This window comes from Gossypium hirsutum, chromosome A09 (assembly GCF_007990345.1).
Source record: "Gossypium hirsutum isolate 1008001.06 chromosome A09, Gossypium_hirsutum_v2.1, whole genome shotgun sequence".
NCBI lineage: Eukaryota > Viridiplantae > Streptophyta > Magnoliopsida > Malvales > Malvaceae > Gossypium > Gossypium hirsutum.
Window position 1 is genome coordinate 1370825 of NC_053432.1, and position 22691 is coordinate 1393515.

At 32.6% G+C, this 22691-nt stretch overlaps 1 protein-coding gene across 6 annotated transcripts; it reads right to left on the bottom strand.

Annotated features, from left to right (window-relative positions):
• Nucleotides 1-246: 246 nt before the first annotated feature.
• Nucleotides 247-22368, bottom strand: LOC107888491 (ubinuclein-1). 6 transcript variants are annotated; one of them, XM_016812620.2, is made up of 12 exons: nt 21853-22368; nt 18928-19004; nt 15900-15994; nt 15412-15695; nt 9525-9624; nt 9313-9422; nt 9109-9195; nt 8791-8895; nt 8226-8366; nt 8090-8137; nt 2812-2913; nt 247-1303 (listed from the first exon to the last, which is right to left on the bottom strand). In XM_016812620.2, exons 1-12 carry the CDS (start codon nt 22060-22062, stop codon nt 884-886), a joined length of 1779 nt encoding a protein of 592 aa, XP_016668109.1. In that variant the 5' UTR covers nt 22063-22368; the 3' UTR covers nt 247-883. The 6 variants fall into 6 exon arrangements, with proteins under 6 accessions (XP_016668109.1, XP_040933520.1, XP_016668110.1 ...); XM_041077586.1 differs by having other exon boundaries at nt 247-1298; nt 15412-15692; nt 21853-22324; XM_016812621.2 differs by having other exon boundaries at nt 15412-15692; nt 21853-22323.
• Between the last annotated feature and the right edge of the window lie 323 nt (nt 22369-22691).

The window sequence follows — 22691 nt, forward strand, 5'->3', positions numbered from 1 at the left end:
CTAATTACACTTAATTCAATAAGATCGACTAATTAAAATAGTTTGAACAATTACATCTAACAATTGCTAAATAGCTTTTCTTAAAAATCTGGTATGAGAAAAGTAAAATTAATTTGCTGCCAAAGTACCCAAAACAAGTAACAATAGCAATATAATATTTTAGAAAGATAAATACTCTACTATTAGTGCTTGGCCAAATAATAATAATAATAATAATAATAATAATAATCTAGTATTAGTGACAAATTCAAGAACCCATCCTCATACGCTATAATGTCTGTCGAAAAACCTGAAATTCCTATTTCTCTAAGAATACAACAACATTCTTTCTGCTCTTTTATCAGGAAAACTCTAAACTACTCCTGCTGCTTTAATGCTGCTACTTATCTTCTCCATGATGAAATGATTGTCAAGTCAAAAACAGCAGAAACACAGCTTCTAATGGACTACAAGTTGAATTGCATTTTACTTTCTCTACTCAAAAAATAAATAAATTAATTTTTATACATTAAACCAAGAGCAAATTAATCATTCTATTAAAAATTTCATTAATATCTACTGCTAAAAATTAGTCCTCAACATGAGATACATGTGGCAAGTCATATATAACTATTTAATTATTACATCAGCAACGCCATTTTTTAACAGTAGAAATAAATAAAATTTTTAACAGAAAAAACCAATTTGCTCTTGATCTAATATACAAGAATTAAGTAGCTCATTTTTTTAGTAAAAAAGTAAAATACAATTTGACTCTTAATACAGAAGCCTCCATTATATTTTTACCAAAATTCAGTTGATCCCCTTAAATTATACATTTAAATTTGCAATTTTACATCGCCTCACTCTCCATGTTGCGAAATTTAAGTTGAAAATAGCCAAATCAAACAGGATGTCCACAGCTTGGGGGGCCAGCCAATTCATGACTCACACCATCTGGATGTTTAATAGCCTGCTTATGAGACTTATGAGATCCCTTTTCCAGTTTCATGGATAATTTCTTCACTCTATTCTTGTGCTTCATTTGCTTTTTCAGCATTGGGATAATCATTTTCTCATTCTTCTCTTCTTCAGAAATATCCAGACTCGAATTTGGTGGCACACTGCAACTTTCAAGTGGTGCAGCAAGGTGCTGGTCCAGGGTTTCTTTACAATAAATTGTCATACAAGGCAAAGCTAATACGTGACCACTAGACGCAGAAGCTTGATTCTCTTGCTCAGCCTGCAATTGAGAAACTGAACAAGCTTTTACAACACCGGTCTTTGTTTTCTGTGCCGACTTCTTTCTCCTGTTCTCTCTAACCTTAACAATAACCACATCCAAACATTTACAACAATTTTCAATTTTAGAATAAAAGGAACTACATTCTATGTTACTAAATGTAGCTGCTAGGACTAAAATGCAGCAAACCAAATCTTAAGTAGACTGCTACATCATGATTTCTCTGAGTAGATAAAATTAGTAAAAGTTATCATTGAGCACCTTACTAGGAATTAAATTGCATTTTGTCCTCTCTACAGAGCAAATTAATCTTTGTACATTAGGTTATAGAGAAAATTGGTTCTTTTGTTAAAAAGTTCATCCATTTCTACTGTTTGAAACTGGTCCCTGTATATCAACATGAGATATACATGGCACAACATATGTCACTATCTGGTTATTTCGTCAACCACATCAGTTTTTAAGTGCACAAATGGATGAAACTTTTAACAAAAATGATTGGTTTGCTCTTCGATTAACGTACAAGGACTAAGTTGCTCATCTTTTTAGTAGAGGTAGCAAAATGCAATCTGACTCCTAGTACATAGGCCTCCATGGTACTTTTACCGATAAAATTCTCTACAGGACTCAAATATGCTGGTATAAGCAAAAAGCTGATTGAACTGAAAATGTAGAAAATCAAACCATAAATAGATTGCAGCATCATATGATTCTCGTGATTAAACTCTATACAGGATGTTAATTATACATTTCAAAGGCATGCCGTGCAATGCTGCATTTTAGTCCAACACCAACATATGAGAGAATGGCACATTCTATTCATTGAATCAGGGACAAAAAATTCGAGCACTGAATATTGCATCTAAAATCCATTTAATGTATGTATTTCACAGCACTCCCGTTCAAATTTCTTGCAGGAATTACAAATTTTATTGATATCTATTAACTAGAGAGAAGTTACTTTAGTTTTTCCACGGTTCAATGGAGGAGAGAGAGAGCATCAATCATAACAAAACATTTGCCTGTGTAGTTTTCTAGATTTGATTTAGTGGGAACAACCGCCAGTAAAATCATTTCATAAATTTTCAATTGGAATTTCCACTATGCTTGTTAAGTGGTGTTATCCCACATCTCTTAAATCATAAATTTCCTATGATCTCAAGTTAGACCTTCAGAGCCTATTAGTTCTAGGTTAGATACTTAACACAATATCAAAACCTAGGTTTGCTATTTATTCTTGCTTATTACCCACATGAGGTGGTCAACTCCTTGTGAAGTATCTATAACCATAACAGGGTAATTAGAAATTAGTATCATAAAGGCTATAATCTGGCCCAGTATATCCCCTTCATCCCAACCTTCTTTATCAAAGATCGACAGCCTACCCCATCAAGACGAAGGCCTCCATTCATTAAAACAAAATACTTCATATCCAGTATCTATTTATTTACTCCTAGTTTTGAATTAAAAAAATTAAATTAATGCATTTGATCCTCGTCTCCTCTTTTCAATATCTAATGATGCCAAATTATAATGCAGGATTGAACTAACGATTAATATTGAGCAATAAATACAAAACATGTGCATACCTTATCATGTTCACACAATGCCCTTCTACGTTCCTTTGCCCTACAAATTGCGCTTTTTATACCATGTTTGCCCATGATCCCATTTGGCCACAATTCTGCAAGCTGGATGACATATATAGAGTATAAATAAAATGACCCAATGAAAGAAAAGAACGTCATCAATATACTATGGAGAACGGACATGGACATGTATTACGGGTACGACACGATACGAACAGAGTGACATGACAAATTTTAAAAATTTAGGATACGCACAGCAATAAAAAATATTTTAACATTATAATGTTTCATTTCAAATAAAAATATTAATATTTTTATTAATTTATAATCAAAATTAATCTTTTTACACAAAAATTAAATTAAGTAACCAAATATTATATGTAATATTATCATAACATTTGTTTACTTTAATAATTATGACCCACAATTTTTAAACTTCACTTTTTTCAGTTCTCGGTTCCCAAAGTTCCTTATTTCCCATGCCCCTTTCCATTTCTCCACACTTTTTTCCCTTTTTCGGTTTTTCTTCTTCCCTGCCTTTCCTTCTTCCATTGTCTTTCTTCTTCTTTTTTCGTTTCTGAAACATATTTTCGGGAAAAAAAAATCACTATACCCGCGTCCAGCAGTGTCCCTTCTACACACGCGTGTCTTGACCGTGTCCAATTCGAAAAAAAAATTTCCAACATGTTAAGGCATGTCCGGTATGTATCCAACTGTGTTGGCAAAGTGTACGTGTTGAGGTGTACTTTTGTTGCAAGGCTTACTATGTTGGCGCTTCATAGTTAATATAAAGGTGCCAACTAGCTCAGTTGGTAAACCTTGCAATAAAAGTAGTAAAACAAAAGCAAGGAAAAGAGTGAACATATTGTTATGATGAATTATAAGCTGCACCTTATTTATGAGATCAATTTTAATCTGTGGCAAAGTTACTAACTGAAGTGATATTCCATTAAGACAGCCATTTTTCAATACCCCTTCATCTCAATATAAATTTCGATAATTTTGATGAACCTCCACTAATTGCTTATTTAATTGGTAATCAACAAATGGTGAATTATAGGTTGCGCCTTATTATGAGATTAATTTTAATTTGTGGCAAAGTTACTACCAGATGTGATATTCCATTAAGACATAGGCCATTTCCAATGCCCCTCCATCACAATATAAAGTTCAATAATGTTGATGAAAACTTCTACTAATTGCTTATTTGATTGGTAATCAACAAAGGGGCAAGTGAACCTTAAAGAAATAAAGAAGTGACTTATTACCTATCTAATTACAGTTGGAAGAATAAAATGAACTAAAATTCTCTAGTCAACTACTAGCAGAATTTTCAGTTCCAAATTTTAAGCATAATAAGCAACTACCGACATCTAGGTCCATACGGCTTCAATTAAAAGTTCAGATGCAAAAATTGCAATTACAACCATATTTCAAGATAGAAAAGTTTTATTGATTTCTTTCAATGTGATAGGACACACATACAACAAAACATTTAAGACGAAAGGAAAAGTAGAACAAACAAGTTGAAAACAAACTCGTTAGAACTTAACAGTAGGGCTTTGAATGAATAGTGCATTCAATGATCATTACGTTATAATTAATAAATTATTATAATTTTTTGTTTAATTTATTTATAATATAATTATTAATATTTATATTTTATTAGTTTATATCTAAAAATAAGATATATGTTTACTAGCGTTTTTTTTTTATTAATCATAATCAATTTTTAAATGTTTGTGAACATGTTCATCTAATGTTCAATAACAAGGTCATTCAATTTAAACAAATGGACACAAACACAAATAATTTTAAATAAACGAACATAACATAATTTTGAAATTCTTAATGGCCTCAAACTAAATAAGAATGTTATGGCTGCCTCTGTAAACGAAACAAAAGGGACATGGGCCACAAGAAGTCAAAGGCACCAAAGATGGAAAAGAAGACGAATAACCTCATTTCAATTAGAAGGATTTAAGACTCTTCAATTAGAAGGATTTATTTTAGTAATTATTTTTATTACAATTCAAAGTTCTTAATTTTAATTTCCTATGTGACCTCTATTTACGAAGACTACTGGGAGTAGTAAGAGTAAGCCAAAGTTTCATTTCAATTACAAAGATTTAAGACTCTTCCTTACAAGTCTAATGTACTCATTAGGAGCTCCCTAAGAGTTTGATATATTATTAATCATAAGTTCTTCATGAGATACGAATCAAGTACCAAGGTTAGTAGCTCCTAATAACTGAAAAGATGTTACTTGAGTTGGGTATTCCCTTCATGATCATATCTTATAATAGCAATATCATCCACATATACTACATAATAGATGCACTTGTCGTAGCCAGTGTGACAGTAAAAGACTGAATTATCTGCTTCACTTATTTTCATCCCAAATTCTTGAATAACAATGTTGAACTGCTCTTGGGGATTGTTTTAGACCATAAAAAGATTTTTGCAGCAAAAAAGCTAAACCCATACTCCCCTTGAGCAACAATACCTGGTGGTTGCTCCATATAGATTTCTTTAGTTAATTCACAATGGAGAAATGCATTCCTAATATCAGCTGATAAATAATCCGATGATTCATTGCAGCAAGAGAGATTAGGATTCAAACAGAGGCAATTTTGGCAATTGAAGAAAAAAATCTCTCATGTTCAAGACCAAGAATCTGTGCAAAACCCTTTTGCAACGAGCTGCACCTTTAGCCACTCTATCATCTAATCAGAATCGATAACTCTGTAAACCAATTGACAGCCAACTGCAATTTTACCCAATGATAAGGTAACAAGATCCCAATGATTAGCATGAAAAGTATTTATTTCCTCCATAACTTCTTGTCATCCAAGCTCTGCCTTTGTTACAGTAATAGTCTTAGGAATGGACAGATTGGATATAGTCACGGTAAAGACATAACATGAAGGTGATGATAGGGATGACAATTCACATTACAAATTTAGATATCTAAATTTGGATTTTGTGTATTCGAATAATATTCAAATCAGGATGTTACAATTACTATCCGTTACAGGTTCGGAGCGGATACAGATAGACCCCCTCAAAAAGAGCCGACAAAAAAATAACTATAAAACAAGAGAACCAAAGTTATGATCAAAAGCACCTAAGTCAAGTATTTAAGGTCCATTTGAAAAAGACAAAGTTAAGCAAGCAAAAGAATTACTTGGTTGAGCAACAGAAACCATGGTGGAAAACTATTGTTTCTGTTGTGATGTTGTGATATCTTGCATAATTATGTCATGATTCTAGGATTAATTAGCATAACATTAGGCATATCATATCATATCTTTGACTTTACTTATTTTTGTATCTAGTTTTTATTATAAATAGGCTATGTAACTTAATGTAAATTGACAAGTAATATTTTCACACAAGTCTTTATCTATTTCTCTCTTCTTTACTTCTCCTTATTTTTCTTTTTTTTTTCACGGCTGTTACAGCCAACAGTAGAGCTGCAACAGCAGCTGTTTTCTTTCTTCCTCTCTTCTTCACTCATAATAATTTGATTCAAATAATGTGACTGATTTGGACCCTCGGGCATGAGAGGTTGGTAGCAGAAAAAAGTTCATCTCTTTGAACCTGCACTATATGTGCAGCAAGCCAATTATTGCGAGAACATCGCCCATGTAAAGCCCAACAAGTGTCACGTGTGACAACTTTCGTCACAATAAATGCAATGGGCTAGAATCCTCTGCCTTTTCCTCTTATATTATATCCTTGCTAGCTAGTTCTCTATATGGCTAACATAGAGGAGTTTGCCTCGACTTAGGCTTGGTTTGATGAGATGCGAAGTAAACGAGTACTTACATATTCAAGATTAAGAATAATTGAGCTAGCAAGAATCTAATCTGAGACAGAGACTAGATCTGGTCATAGTCCTATGAAAGCAATTACCATAAAAAATCTCTATTGTTCCTGATCAGGAACATCTTCAAAAAGAGTCATAAGAACATTAAATTTGTCCTTCAAAGTTTCAACTTGACCCAAATACTATCAATATCCTGCTGATTTTGTTGCAGATGAACAAGGCTCAAAACAACTTTATAAATTCGCTGGATACCATTGGTGTCTAAAATGTCGGCCTTAGCCGAAATTTTATAACAAGTTTTAGAAGACTAAAACCAAGTAGCTTTGGCTCAAGTGAATGCCACAATAGACTACATAGTTGTGCATCAATTTTGAGCCAAGCATCTCTTTTTTTCTCAGTAATTTTACTAGCACCATTTTCTAAATGATCCTTTTACCCCCTTGCCCCATAAACCAGAATTCAACAAAAGCAGCCCAAGAAACATAGTTATTACTATCTTGTAATTTGACAGTAGTAATAACAAGTTAACCAAAAAATAGAAGAGAGGTTTGAGAGAATCTGAGATTTCAACCATGTTGGGAGGAACAAGAAATGCCCAAAATTCAAAAGGGGTCAGAATAACAAATGGAGGGTCTTACTTGAGTCAAAATTATAGGGCAAGACATTAGAAAGAGCCGACAAAAAAGTGGTGGTCAAAATAGTGCTCACGCGTCAGTGCGTGGGAAAAGGAAGATTCCTTGTAGTGGTGTGTGTGGCTTGCACGCGCAGCTTCTGTCGACAGAATTCAGCTGAACAACTCGACGGTGGATGGGCTTTCCAATACAGGGGCAGTGAGATCAGATAGGCTCTAATACCATGTGCCTTGAGAGAAACAAAATGGTGAGAAGAAAATGTAGAGGCTGTAGTGAGAGAATGCTGAAACAGAAAAGGAGCAGAAAGAAAGGGAAAGGCCAAATAATAGGAGATTGAGTTCTAAAAATTCAGCTTGATTCTTCCTTCAACCTTAAATGGGATTTTATACTATCATAAGCTATACTGAAAAGGAAAGAATAAGATTACAGCCTATATTATACAAATTTTTTAAACTCTACTCCTAAAATCAAGTCTATCAATCTCTAAGATTATGTCTATCACAATACAAACAAATAGTCACCTTACCTAACCTATTTTCTACTATTAGTTAAAAATTTGGCAGCTCAAAGCACCTTAATAGTTTGAACTAAAAAAGGGAACAGAAAGAAAGGATAACAACCAAGTCAAAAGGCTTGAGACCAATGTTTCACAAATTAGGTCAAAGATTGATAATGCTACACCTTATACTTGCACTTAATTATCAACAAAGAATAAGCCAATGCTTAGGATATATCGAGACAGTTCATTCATAAAAGAAAAACAAATAAATTGGATCAAATGACTGCAACCAAATTTCATAGGAGCAATGAATACCTCGACATACAACTTTCTGATTTGTGTACCTTTGTCTTCGTCTATCCCCTACAACCATTAATAACGTAAAGAACTTAGTGACCTAATAAATTTATTTATAATACAGAGAACATGAATAGTTAGTTGATAAAAGCACCTGAGTGTACAAGTCATAAAGATCACAAATTTTATCCTCAATGACGTTATCCATGCTGTATTGTTTTTTAAGGGCTACTTTTTCTTCATAACCAAGCACTTCTTGTATGTCACCAGTTGGTACATCTCCTAGCATAGATGCCTGGGAAGCAATGCATGTTAATAAGCAAAGAACTAAAATATTATCATCACTTTCCACCGAATATGCACATATACTAAATAATATATTAGCATGTATTTCTAACATAAGTGACAAGATAACAATTTGCAACCATAAATGTTTGTATCATATTATTCTCACAACATAAGATGGAGATCAAAGTTCCAGCCTATATGTTGGTATAAGTGTTGTTTCTTATGAGAAAGAAAAATGTATGATGCTGGTGATCAAAGTGATAGTATCCATATCTTTCATGATATAAAATACCAATGAAGATAGAAAGAGGCCAAAAGTTATTGAAACACCAATATGGAACCAAGAAATCAAAAAGAGAACAACTTCTATTGAAAGAAATTAAGCACCTAGAACTAATTTGCAAATTGCTCAAAGTGATTTTCGAGGAAACCTGCGATTTGATCATTTCAATGACCTCCAATTTGATCTGTTCAAATCTATAAGCTTTTTCTTGCTTTGCCGAGATTCCCATTAAAATCATCTCTTTTAAGTTCCTCTGAACCCAAACAATTGATTGAGGCAGGGGCAAAAAGAAGGTTAGTATGCAAGTAAATAATTAAAACATAATGAACCTAGTTATGAACATGCAACCATCTTAATTATTAGATAGAGAGAGATTTTTTTATGCTCATAATAGGTTTTACTGTCCAGATTTTGATGCACTGGGCTCCTGTTCACTAATTCCAAATCTGTGTGACTAAGCTCATACCTTCAATGTTCTCAATTGCACCGAATGTCCAAGAATATTCATAAGCTTGTTAATTAACTCCTTGGATATTTTCCCTTGGCTTGAGTGCTGAAATTACCATAGAATATGGTTTAGAAACTAATCATAACTTTTAGCTAGAAGTGAAACCCTTCCTCGTCAAAGGAGCTAAAGAATAGTTGAACGGATGATATATTTTATTCTTACTGCTAGTCTAGCAACTTTAGCAAGCTTCTGCTTCACTTCACAAGGCAACCTTCTTTTGATAGTGGTAGATGAAGCATCAATATCCTGAACTTCCATAGTTGATAGTCTTGCTGTTACAATTATTGAGTAGACAGTAGCAAGTTATAGATAACACATCTTAAACTTCTTTGTAAGCAAGAAATTGAACATACAAAAGTAACCACACAACTCACATTCTGCAACAACTTTCTCCAACTCTCTCATTGCCCTTTCAAGCATTATTCCTTTTGTCCTCAAATTAGAAACATCTTTTGACTGCAAAGAGAGACTTTTCTGGCAATTTTGAATATAAGATCACCTTAATTAGTCTAAGCATATGCAAATCATTATACAACTATGAAACAACAAAGATGAAAAACACAATTGCCAGGACAAGAAGTAAAATGTATCAACCTTTATAATTAGAAAGAAGTTAACATTCAGAAGTTAGTTTATCAGCATTCTTTCTCAGCTCAATTATTAAAAAATTATAGCAGTAACAATTTTGGCCCCTGAAAGGCAACAACGTCCTACCCCATCATGTATAAAAGCCAATTAGTATTGCTCAACAATTTTTTGAACTTGGAAGTCTTCTATCCATGGGTTCTACCAATATTTGAGACAATTTAAACCAAAACACTATTAGTTAGGTTATTGCAAAAGTTCATGCATGCTAACATTTGGCTCCTTAATTAAAGAGCTACTGCTTAGATGTCCTATTCTTGTTTACATAAAAAATTAAAAGAATAGAAGAAACATGGAACCATTCAGCAAACAAGAACTTGGTACATATAAATTGTTACCTTGTCCAACTTTAAAAGCTTATCATTTCCACCATCAATGGTTTGAAGAAAGAAGACAGCTATCAATTGTGTATGAGTAATTTTCCAGTCACTATTACTTTCTAAGTTCTTTTTTCATAAGCCATGTTATGTAATCACATGTACTTTAGCCAGACATTAGAAAAATCCCATGTCATGTATGTTTCTAATCTGATAGAAAAACACAGGAGGTTTGAATCTATCATCAGATATAACTTTAAAATCAAAAGAAACAACAATAAATTATCTACATTTCTAAGCATGTAAGTTAATCTGCTCACATCCTACTCGAGCTTGACTTGCTAAGTGCTCATAGATCAATTTAATTGCTATCAAGTCCAAGTAAGTTTCAGCTTGCTAAGATGACTTTTACTAATTTTTTTGTACTCGATCTATAATATTACATATAGAAATATTATTCCAAAACTTGAAAGTTGTGATTAACCTGATATAGCTAAATTTTCAGTTAATATACATCTAGTTAAGAGTTGAGCATCAGCACTAAGACAATGCGAAAGCCATCAACTATTACAGACTATGGTAGGATATAGATACATGAATCTATGGAATGAGAATAAGGATTCCAACCATGAAAATAGGAATCAATTATATCAAAAACTGTTGAGAATCTTTGATTATTTGATAGCATTGAATGGCATATCTTTAGATATTACAGCTGATTTTTAGAGACACTAATTAGATATATTCTTTCCTTAATTGATTCAATGCTTCATGTATATATAGTTGTACATATTTCTAAAAAGTACATACTTTTTAGAGAGTTTTTCCTCAATGCATTAGAGTATTTATCTCTAATTTCATCATGGTATCAGTTTTTTTTATTAGATTTTTGTGATTTTTTTTCTGATTTTTAAATTTGTTCCAAAAATCTTATAAGACACAAAATTGGTACTTTCCACCCTAGCCTTACTTTTTTCTCACCGCCCCTACCATTGGAGTAAGAATACACTCGCCGGTGAAACCCCAAACTCAGGTGACCAAAAGACCCGCGCATGGGATTCATGTGTCGTCGCAAGCTTCTGCAACTTCATTTCAAACGCCGCGTGTGAACTTCACCTGCTACTGCCGTGTTTTTTCGGACACCGTTGCTATGCTCTCTGCTCCCTTCTGGTCATTCTCCTCTAAGCAGTGTGTTTTTTGGCTAAGTTTTTCTTGGGATCTCTTTTGAGTTCTTTTTGGGTGTTTTTTCCCCTTAATTTTCCAAGCATTTTTTTTTTTAGGTATCAGTTGTTTTTCTAATCTTATGTCTAAGGACGAGAAGCTCGTGATTCCAACTGATAATCTTTCGTTGCAAATTAGTCCTATGAAGCTTGATGGACATAATTACCTTACTCGGTCAAGGTCCTCCTTGTTGTTTATCAAGGCTCGTGGCCTGCAGGGATATCACTGGTACAACGTCGGAATCTAAACTCAATAATTCAACATTTAGTCAGTGGGATTCAACAAACTCTCTTGTTATGGCATGGCTTATCAACTCTATGCAACCCAATATTTCCAAAACTTATTTGCTACCTGACATTGCAAAAGAATTTTGAATTTTGCAATTTTGAATTCTCCTACTCTCACCTGCACTCATGTTGAGAATGATGTGCAAATTTTTGAGATTTGTAATAAGGTCCATGGTACAAAACAGGGGAGCTAATGACTTCTCAATATTTTGTTAAATTAAGTGCGTTGTGGCAAGAACTTGATTATTACCAAGATTTTCAGGCGTCTTGTACCAATAATGCCGAAAAATTTCAGAAGATGGTGGGAAATGAGCGCGATTTTTATTTCTTGGCTGGGTTGAATACTAAGTATGATTAGATCCAAGTTCGAGTTCTTGGCAAAACTCCATTTCCTTCTCTCCATGAGGCATACTCCTATGAACAACAGGAGGAGAGTCATCGTGTTGTTATGCTCTATAATCCATCTTCTGAGAAAGTTGGTCTCATTGCTAACCAGGATGGTCCATCGAGTGGTAAGTCTAACAAGGATCACTTGACGTGTGATTACTGTAGTAAGCCTCGGCACACTAAAGATCAATGCTGAAAGTTGTATGGTTGCCCCACTCAAGGCCGTGGTGGAAAACAAAGGAATAATACTTGACTTCAGACACATTTGTCAGAATCTGTGACAACAGAGGACAAGTCCACTTCTACTGGGAGTTTTACCTCGGACGAGATTCAACATCTCCGATGCCTCTTGTCTCAATTGGACTCTACCTCGATTGCCAAGTCTAATCATTCGAAACCAAGTACTGTTTTAAATACTCCATTTACTTGTAAATCTTGGATTATTGATTCTAGTACGAATAGACATATGAAAGGGTCAAACAAAAGCTTGTTAAACTATACTACTTGTCTATATAAAGATAGTGTGCGAATAGTCGATGTATCCCTTACCTCCATTTCTAGAACAGGTTCTATTGTTTGCACTCCTAATCTCACTTTATCCTCTGTCCTCCATGTTCCTAAATTTTCGTGTTAACCTCTTATCTGTTAGTACTATCACTAAAGTCTTAAATTGTAAACTTAAAAATTCTTTCCTAATTACCGTGTCTTTCAGGACCTCCAAACAGGGAAGACGATTGGCAATGGTAGATTGTGTAATGGCTTATATCTTCTAGATCGATCGCCCAATATGTCTCAGGCCTTAGTTGGAGACAATAAAGATGTCAGCCGGGAGATAATTCAGTGACATAGGCGGTTAAGACATCCATCATTTATTGTTCTTGCCAAGATGTTTCCTACTTTGTTTTCAAGAACTCAATTAGACTTTTTAATTTGTGATGCCTGTAAGTTTGCTAAGCATACAACAAACAGTTATCCTTTACGTAATAATAGAAGTACTGTTTCTTTTAAGATTATTTATTCGGATATTTGATGCCCTACTCGCCTTCTTTATCTGGTAATCGTTGGTTTGTTACATTTATTGACTGTTGCACTCAGATGACATTGGCATTTTTATTGAACTCCAAAAGTGATGTTTTCTCGTATTTTCGTTCTTTTTATAAATTAATTACTACTCAGTTTAATGCTAAAGTTAAAATTTTGCAAACTAATAATGGAATCGAGTATAACTTTAATGATTATTTAGAATCATATGAGATTTTGCATTAGACCAGTTGTCCAGATACAAGTGCTCAAAATGATGTTGTCGAAAGAAAAAATCGACATATTTTGGAGGTTGCTAGATCACTTATGTTCACTATTAACCTCCCAAAGCTTACTGGGGGGATGCGATTTTGGTTGCTACTTATCTCATTAATATGATACCTATTCGAGTCCTTGATTTTAAAAGTCCTATTGAAACCTTACAAGGCAAGACAGATTATCCAGTTTCACCGAGGGTCTTTGGTTGTGTTTGCTTCATTCATCTTCGACATGGGAGCAAACTAAACCCTCGAGCAATCAAATTTGTTTTCATTGGATACTCTCCCACACAAAAAGGTTACAAATGTTATCATCCGACATCTAGAAAATATTATGTAAGTATGGATGTAACATTTCATGAGGATAAACCTTACTTTTCTTCATCACAACCATCTTTTCAGAGGGAGGTTATTGAAAATGAAAGATACACCCTACCCTTCTGAGGGAGAATTTAGTTTCAGCAGACTTTGGTTCAAGAGAAGACTAGTGGAGGATTGTTGGATAGACTTGATTACAGAACATACACTAGAAAAAGCAAGAAAAAAGATGCCATCTTACAATCTACTTTATGCCCTGACTTTTCACTATCAGGTGAGTAGACTGAAAAAGAAAGGAAGAAGGCGTCATCACATGAAAGTTCCTCCAAGATTCGAGGATAAGAACACTAAAGGGAAGGTATGTAGACTGAAAAAGACGCAATCTCCCAAAGCCTGGTTTGATAGATTTAATAAGGCTATGGTGTCATTTGGCTATCGATAAAGTAATGCTGATCATACCCTCTTTATAAAACATCACAAGGGTAAGATTACTCTTCTTATAGTTTATATTGGTGACATGATTATGACAAGATATGACAGAGAAGAAATTGCTCGGCTTAAGAAACAATTGGCTTAGGAATTCGAAATCAAAGACTTGGGAAAGTTACAATATTTCCTCGAAATAGAAGTGGCTAGATCGAAAGAAGGAATCTTTATTTCCTAAAGAAAGTATGTCTTAGATCTTCTAAAAAAGACTGGCATGTTAAGTTGCAAACCAACAAAATCACCTATTGAAAGTAATCACAGGTTACAAGCAGGAATTGGTGAAATGATGGATAAAAGAAGATATCAAAGAATCACCAGACGATTGATTTATCTCGCTCATACTCGACCTGATATAGCCTATGCGGTTAGTTTGGTAAGCCAATTTATACATGATCCTCGCGAAGCCCATATGCAGGCAGTATTGCGAGTTTTGTGCTATTTGAAGTCTGCACTGGGCAAAGATACTCTTCTCCAAAAATAGTCATCTCAAGATAGAAATATTTACAAATGCAGATTAGGCTGGCTCACTTGATGACAAAAGGACTATAATAGGTTATTGTACACTTGTGGGATAGAACTTAATCACTTGTAAGAGCAAGAAACAAAGTGTTGTGGCTCAATCAAGTGCAAAGGCTGAATGTAGAGGCATGACTAAAGGTGTTTGTGAGCTTTTATGGCTGGAAAAGGTATTGGAAGAGCTAAATTTGTTGAGCGAAAATGGATCAACCTTGTACCATGACAATAAAGAGGCCACAGCATAGATCAAAATCCAGTGCAATGCGATAAAACCAAGCACATCGAAATAGATCGTCATTTTATCAAGAAAAAAGTAGTCAGCAGTGCCTTAAGTCAATCTTATCTAGCATCCGAAAAATAGTTGGTTGATGTTTTTACTAAAGGGATCAACTGTAAGACTTATTATAATCTTCTTTACAAGTTGAGCATGCAAGATATCTATGCACCAACTTGAGGGGGAATGTGATTATTTGATAACATTGAATAGCATATCTTTAGATATTACACCTGATTTTTAGATATACTAATTAGAGATATTCTTTCCTTAATTGATTAAATGTTTAATGTCTATATAAATGTACATATTTCTAAGAAATACATACTTTTGAGAGAATTTTTCCTTAATACATTAGAGTATTTATCTCTAATTTCATCAAAAAAAAAAAGGCATTTCATTCACGAATATCCTAAACAATGAATTTACACATGACCATTAAAAGTGACAATTCACAAAATAAGATCAACTCCTAAATATTCTTGATGAAATTTGGAGATATAGTTGCTTACCTCTGACTGCACTGGATAAACAGGAAGATTAAGATCTGGCAGTTCACCACATGTTCCCTCCCTCTGCTCTACCTTAGTGGAAATTCCTTCCACGTCATTTTCAATCATCAATTTTCTGACTGGAGACTCAAGTTTTTTACAAGGCTTTTTTTCCACATACTTCTGATTTGTAGCTAGAGAGTCTGTATTATTCTCTAAATTGTTGGAGTGGACGGTTACTCTCCTATACTTATCAACATCCTCTGAATTTGATGGAGATATAGAAGCATCTTTATTTGAGACTCCTATGCATGAAGAATGCTCAAACTTAGTTCCAATATTAGTAGTAGTTCTAATAGAGCTTATAAAAGTACTAAACAGATCAAACAATTTTTTATCATGTTCACTATTAGCATCTAAGTTCTGCAAGAGAGCAAAAGATTGTTCTTTAGGCACTGCATTTTTTGCAACAAAATTTAGCCTCCCCTATTCTACTTTTGCATGCTTACTAGGTTCGTGATCACCATCTTTCTCTCCTTGAGCTTCAGCCATATTTTTACTTCGTTTTCTCGATGGTTGAGCCACTGACAAAACTGTTTCATTTCTGGACCAAATCAATATACAATTAAAAAAGTCAAATCAACAATAAAATTAATAAATTATTTTCTCAAACAAAAAGTATGGCATGAATAACTATTAAAATAAACAAACAAAAACAAGTATGCATCACAAAGCTGTAATTATATGACGATATAATAGCTCATATTGAAAAACATGGTTTATGTGGAAATCAAGGGATGTAGTAAAATTATTTAGGAGTAATTATGTTAATCAATGATTGGTATAAATACATTACTACTAATTTATTAACTAGTGGTTGGTAGAGATAATTTAGGACGAGTTCTTGCATTTTTGTAATAACGCCCTTCACTAGGGCCTAATATCATGCTTTGTATAGTTTCCTATTTTTAGGCTATTGTAATTAACAAAAATAAGGAAAAGAAAAAAGCTTTATTCTCTCAAAAATGCTCTTTCATTCCCTTTCTCAACACACTTTTTACTCCTACTATTCCTTGTTCTCAACATGGTATCAAAGTCAGTTCTAAACCATTCCTTTAAAAAAATAGAAGAAGAGAAACTAAACCTCACAAACCAGACATGGCAAGCTATGACATTAAAGCCTAAGCACTTAGGCATAGCCAAAGTGATCAAAATTGCTTCACAGCCTCCCGGGCGAGGCTATTTCAAAGAGTTGATTGCTTTAATGCGCTTAACTTTAGATGAAAAAAAAAACCAGCTTTGACCTCTTGAATCTTCATTTTTTTTCTTTTTAAAGTCAAAACACAATAAATATGATTATTTTACTAATTTATATCTCAAAACATTTTAAAAAATTCTAACATAACCTTCAATCTCTCTTTTAACATATGTAGCTCGGATTGAAGTACGGGTGTCGGACAGGTACGTATCTAGACGTTTGACTCGTAAATTGATTTGAACTCAACTTGAGGTTACGCAACAAAAGGATCTGAGAGGTGAGTGCAGGGCTCATATATACTTGAATATATAATATAGATGATTACAATTATTGGTTTGAATATATATGGGACAATAAATACATTATACTAATTTTAGTTTTCACAAAAATATTTCTTTATTACATTTCTTTTTAATTATCATCAATTATAAATAATTTTGAAAAAGAATATAATATAAAATATTTCAATTGGATTAAATATTTTGGGCCTTCAAACCCAAGTCACCTCATATTTCTTTTTTAAAGTTTTACATTTTTTCCTGTAGTTACTTCTTATACATTTTTTTTTTTTTACTTTCAACACTTCTTCCATCTTATAGTTGAATTCTCAAAAAGACAAACTTAAAAATCAACTTGTGTAGCTTCATTATCTAATACCAACAAGGATGGTGTAGTCATGTTGTGGCATTACCAATTAGGTTATCCAAATATGCTCAAAAAAACTATACAAATCAACCATATCAACCATCTTATCCTTCCTCAATTATCATAGTTATATTTAAAGACCATCTCGAATCAACAATATTTCTATGTTCAAGTTTCAAGGCCTATAGTTCAAAGACCATGATCATTGCACGAATAGGTCCCATGAAGGCCTATTAGTTAGATGAGGCTTATTTGACCCATAAGAATTGACTCCATTCAAAGAACTGATAAAGAAACTTGTCTATTTAAACCCTGAGTGACCCAATGAAACAGATATGAAAAATTAAACTACCTCGGTAAATAGGGAAACTAATCTTAAAAGATTGAGAAGAATAATATTTGATAAAATTAGACGTGATTTGATTATATAATCTTGTAAATCCATTAATTGTAGGAATAGACTTCATTTCGTTCTTAGATGTAAATTTAACTAGACCGTTAGATTTGAGGGAGCTCTACTATAAATAAAGAGCCTCCCGTTCAGTTGTAATTCATCCATTGTATTCCAATCTTTAGTAGTCAATACTAAATTGAGAGCATTTTCTTAAACACCTTTCCTACATTGTTTTTATGTGGCTATTCTGTTCTTTAAGCATTTTTTTAGCTTGAGTTGTTGCCGCTATATAAATTGATGTCTTGGAGGAATTCTACGAGAATCCTCACTTTGTGGGAGTTAGATTGAGTTAAGCGTGTTTGAAGCAAAAGAATCGTCTAAAGCCGCACGGATTACGAGACAAAAAGTCTAACCCCGTGGCAATTGGTATCCGAGCTAAAGTTGCGAAAACACCATTAAAGATGTCGAAAAAAGTTGCTGATCAGAGTGAGCCAAGGAAGACCCGTTGGGGCACAAAAAAACCAATCCTATTGAAAGACATGCTGTCGGCTGTAGAAGAACAAGTGATCAATCTTGAAGAGTCAATAGGGGACGTGAGGAAGACACTCGATATGGTCGAGGGACACACAAACGACTTGAAGAAGTAGCTCAAGAGCTTTGTGATGATTTCTCTCAATTTCAATGTGGAAAAGGTGCAAGAGTTGCTCAATTCCATTAGGAATGAGCGGACAAAGAGGAGCCGTAAAATGATTTCTCCCAATTTCAATGTGGAAAAGGTCTACGCGACAAGTCATGATTGGCTAAATTTATTTTTTCTAATGGGACTAACAATTGAGGTAAAATGGGTAACGGTTTAATAGTTTAGGTACCAGTTCTAACAAAAAAAAAAAGTTTAGGTACCAATTTGAGAAAACTAGTATAGTTTAAGTACCATTTTGTTGTTTAAGCCATTAAAAAATAAAGATAAAATATTACTCCTAGAAACAAAAAGTTTTAATTGGCTAAAGAAAATAAAAACATTGGCTTCTTAATTATGGCAGAGGAAACAATAATTACTCATTTTCTCTTTTAAAGCTTTTGGACTAATTAATAAAGAATCTTTCAAAATTGGCATATTGATTATCAACCATGCTTTATATTAGAAAATCAAAGAAAGAATATCATTTTCTTGGAGCATCCCAACAATGTAAATATGAAAAGTAAATAAAGAAGAATGACTTAGATAAGGAAAAAAACTCACTTGCATTCCAATTTATCAAACTTTACAAGTAATCCATTTTGTTTACTTGTTGACTTGTCATCTCGACAACATTCATCCTGCGTAACAATGGACAAATGAACATTTTTAGCGATCATTAAATAAATGAAACACGCAAGAATGCAATGATTTAGTACTATTGCTAAGATATTAACCAAGCTATACTTGCAAAATTACAAACAAGAAACAAAACCCAATTGAATCATGACAAAATGTTTGACCTACATTTAGCAAGATGTGCCGATATTTTTGGTACAAAGGCAAGTACCAAATCCAACTTCCGTAAAAATTATTATAAAATAATGGATTGAAGCCGTTTCATTGAAAACAACTCTCGTAAAATGATTTCTAAAAAATAAATTTATTTTTTGGAAAAGGTATTATTTTTTAAATTTTAGATGATTCTGTGTAAAATATTTTTCATTATTTGGCAAAATTTTCTAAGAACTTTTTCTAAAAGTCGTTATTTAATGAAACAAACACAACATAAATATATTTATTACAAAATATTATAGTAGCATTTCCTTTTGACAATCAAAATTTATTTTATAATAAGATAATATTTTATAACAATTAATATCTTATATAAACTTAATAGTAAACAATGCCTAATTAAGTTTTAATTTAAATTACATATACTGGAGTAGATAATGACACATCAGAGTTGGAAGAGATAAATGAAACTAAGCATGATTTAAACAAACACTCATTTTTATGTAATTAAAATATTCATATTTTAAACTATAAAACATTTGTAAGTTATAATATATTTATTATTAATATATTAATATAAATATTCTTAAATAATATATTGATAATATTATTTAAAATTTAAAATGATTACTGTTAAAATTTATTATTAAAATAAAAATCTAATATTAAATTTAATAAATTATATTAACAATTTATTATATAGATGAATATTTGGCATATTGGCGATGCATTTTTTTATTCCACAAGAAGCCTTAAAAAACTGACATGTGTCTTTTTTTTAAATATTTATTTTAAATATTTTACTATACCCCTAAAAGACATTTGTCAACCCCCTGACCTTACTTGTAGAGTCTAAAAACTTCACTTGCAGTACCAAATAATTTCACTTATATTATTGAATATAAATGATTAAATATATATGTCTAATAATATTGAATATTGAATATTAATATTATAATATTTTTTAAAATTAAAATTAAAATTTTATTATTAATATAATAATTTTAAACTTGATTTAAGTTAATTTTCATATAAAAATAAAATTACTAATAAACTAGCTCTTTTTCGAAAAATGACTTACGCTTTAAAAAAAGGTAAAGTCAATTTTAAAAAGAAAAAAACTTATTTTCTATTGGCCTCTAAGTCATTTTTCGTTGATCAAACTGCTTTCAATCAAACAAACGCAGGACAACATAGAAAACATTTTCCGTTAAGTCATTTTCTATGACACAAACACATCCTTAAAGTCAAAGATTCACAGCAACCTTTGAGACTAAATCTTTTGGCAATCTAAAGCATTTGATAAGGTATCAAACTTCAATTCCAGCTTGGTTAGTCACTTATGGAAAAACTACATCCCAAATCATCAGTACTTGACCAATCTAGTTAAACTAGTCTTAGATAACCAAAGAAATAAAGGACGAGAGTTTGAATTTTAAAATGGGGTCTAAGAAATATATGCAATAGAGAACAAGTTGTAGCAATTAAGTGATCTACATAGGAAGATGTGGTTATCAAATCATTTGTCCAATGTCTTAAGATCACGAAACAAGTTAGAGGGGTATTGCCTCTTACTCTTTCTTTTTTATGTCCAAGGACACAAAAGCAAGTATTAATTAGAAATTATTGCTCATAATATAAAGCGGTCTTAAATAAGATTAAGGAAAAAGGATCATGCCCAGATTCACGCTTACCACATTGAATAGTTATAACTGGCTAACCTAGCTTTACCCTACATGGCATCCTAAACTTTACAAACATCAAGTGAACCACTAGTGGCTAAATTGTAACAAGAAAGCACTCAGTATTTTGCTCAAATTTTAACATTTAAGTGGGTTCATTGGCAGCAATTTTAAAATGAAACAGGATCTTCAACTAAAATACTACCTCATTACCCATCCAAAAACCATAGAATCACAAATAGATTTGTATAGTATAACTGTTTCTATTTGAAAAAATGTAGTTGGAGAAATCATCATAAAACCCTATAGAACCACAAAGGCCCACTCAGGAATGCAAATGCCTTTTACAGCTAAGCCAGGCAGAGAGAACATTTTAGATCATGAAGCGGATTGTAATAGTGTTATCTGCCAAAATTATTTTGGGTAAAGGAAACCTAAGCAATTATTCTGTTTTAGTTCAAAACAATAAACACTACAAATACAAGATTAATCTGACTTATGTTTAAAAAGATACCATAGGTAATATTTTCATGGACGACCCACAACAAGAAACCAACTAATTAAATCTATGAACCTATTAGGTATAAAGAATTAGCATTTAGCCACTAAAGCTGGACAATTAGGGGAATTTACATCCTTTTAGTTTCGACAACAAAGAAGCCAATGGTTGCAAGGAATCCTAACACAATTAGTATTAATCAGATTCCATACTGAAATATAGGTAGTCGCATTGCTGCTTCCTTTTTTGTTGACTGTCAAGCAATAAGGAGTTTGGTTAAGTCAAAAATTAATTGGATTCAAAGCAGTTTTAATTTCAAAGAACCATAAATTTACCTATAACACTTTGCTCCAAAGCCAACCCATATAATTAAATTTACCATAAGAATTAATAATCACATTCCATTCCTGCAAAGTTAATTTCAATAAAATCCAAAATCCAATCCTAAAAAATAAAGATATAGAAGTAAAAACAAGCAATTTAGCAAGATAGGCTTGGACCGCAAACTCTCACCAGAGAATCCTCAGTGTTTGGGGCAGTCAAATGAGGAGACGTGTCCTGGGCATCTTTGATAAGCCTCTTCCAAGAAACTATCGTGGTTTCACCAGGCCTGAGTTCAATGGTGAATCTTTGGCGGCTAGCAAATAACCAAGATGTTGAACCCGCTGAAACCCTCGTAGAGATTTCTCCACCAATACCAGTGCTTTTATCACCTTCCTCCATGGGATCAGCACTTTGAAGATTCTCGATTTCTATAGCATTTGGGTTGAATTTACCGCCATCGATAATCAAAAGAATAACTGTGATCTTTCTCGGGAAAGGGAAGGTTTAAGCTGTTTAAGTCGTGTTATTCAAACAAATCCATTGAATTTGATTTGAATATGCATTCATCTGGTCAAATGTTTGCCCTTATTACAAGCGGCTTGCCGATTGGGGAAACTAAGGGCTAAACTAGTGTCGGGTAAAGTGCAAGCTCCAACCTGGTTCCAAATTTGAAATACTTTAAATACAAAAATTGAGTTTGAATAATAAAAAAAGAGTTATCCATATTTTTAAGTTCGCAATTTTTTATTTTTATATATTATATAATTTATAAATATATATTAATATTATATATTATTATAATATAAATATTTAAAAAATTGACATAATTACATATAAATTTTTAACAAATATTAAGTTATTAAATATTAAATTAAAATAATAGAAATAGATTTTTTTTAAAATAATATATGCGGGCTTATAATAAATATAAGTTAGCCATTTGTAAATATAAACGGGTTCAAAAAAAAAATTAGACTTATGTTTTAGGTAGAGTATAACTTAGGTAAGTACAAAATGTATTAATATCA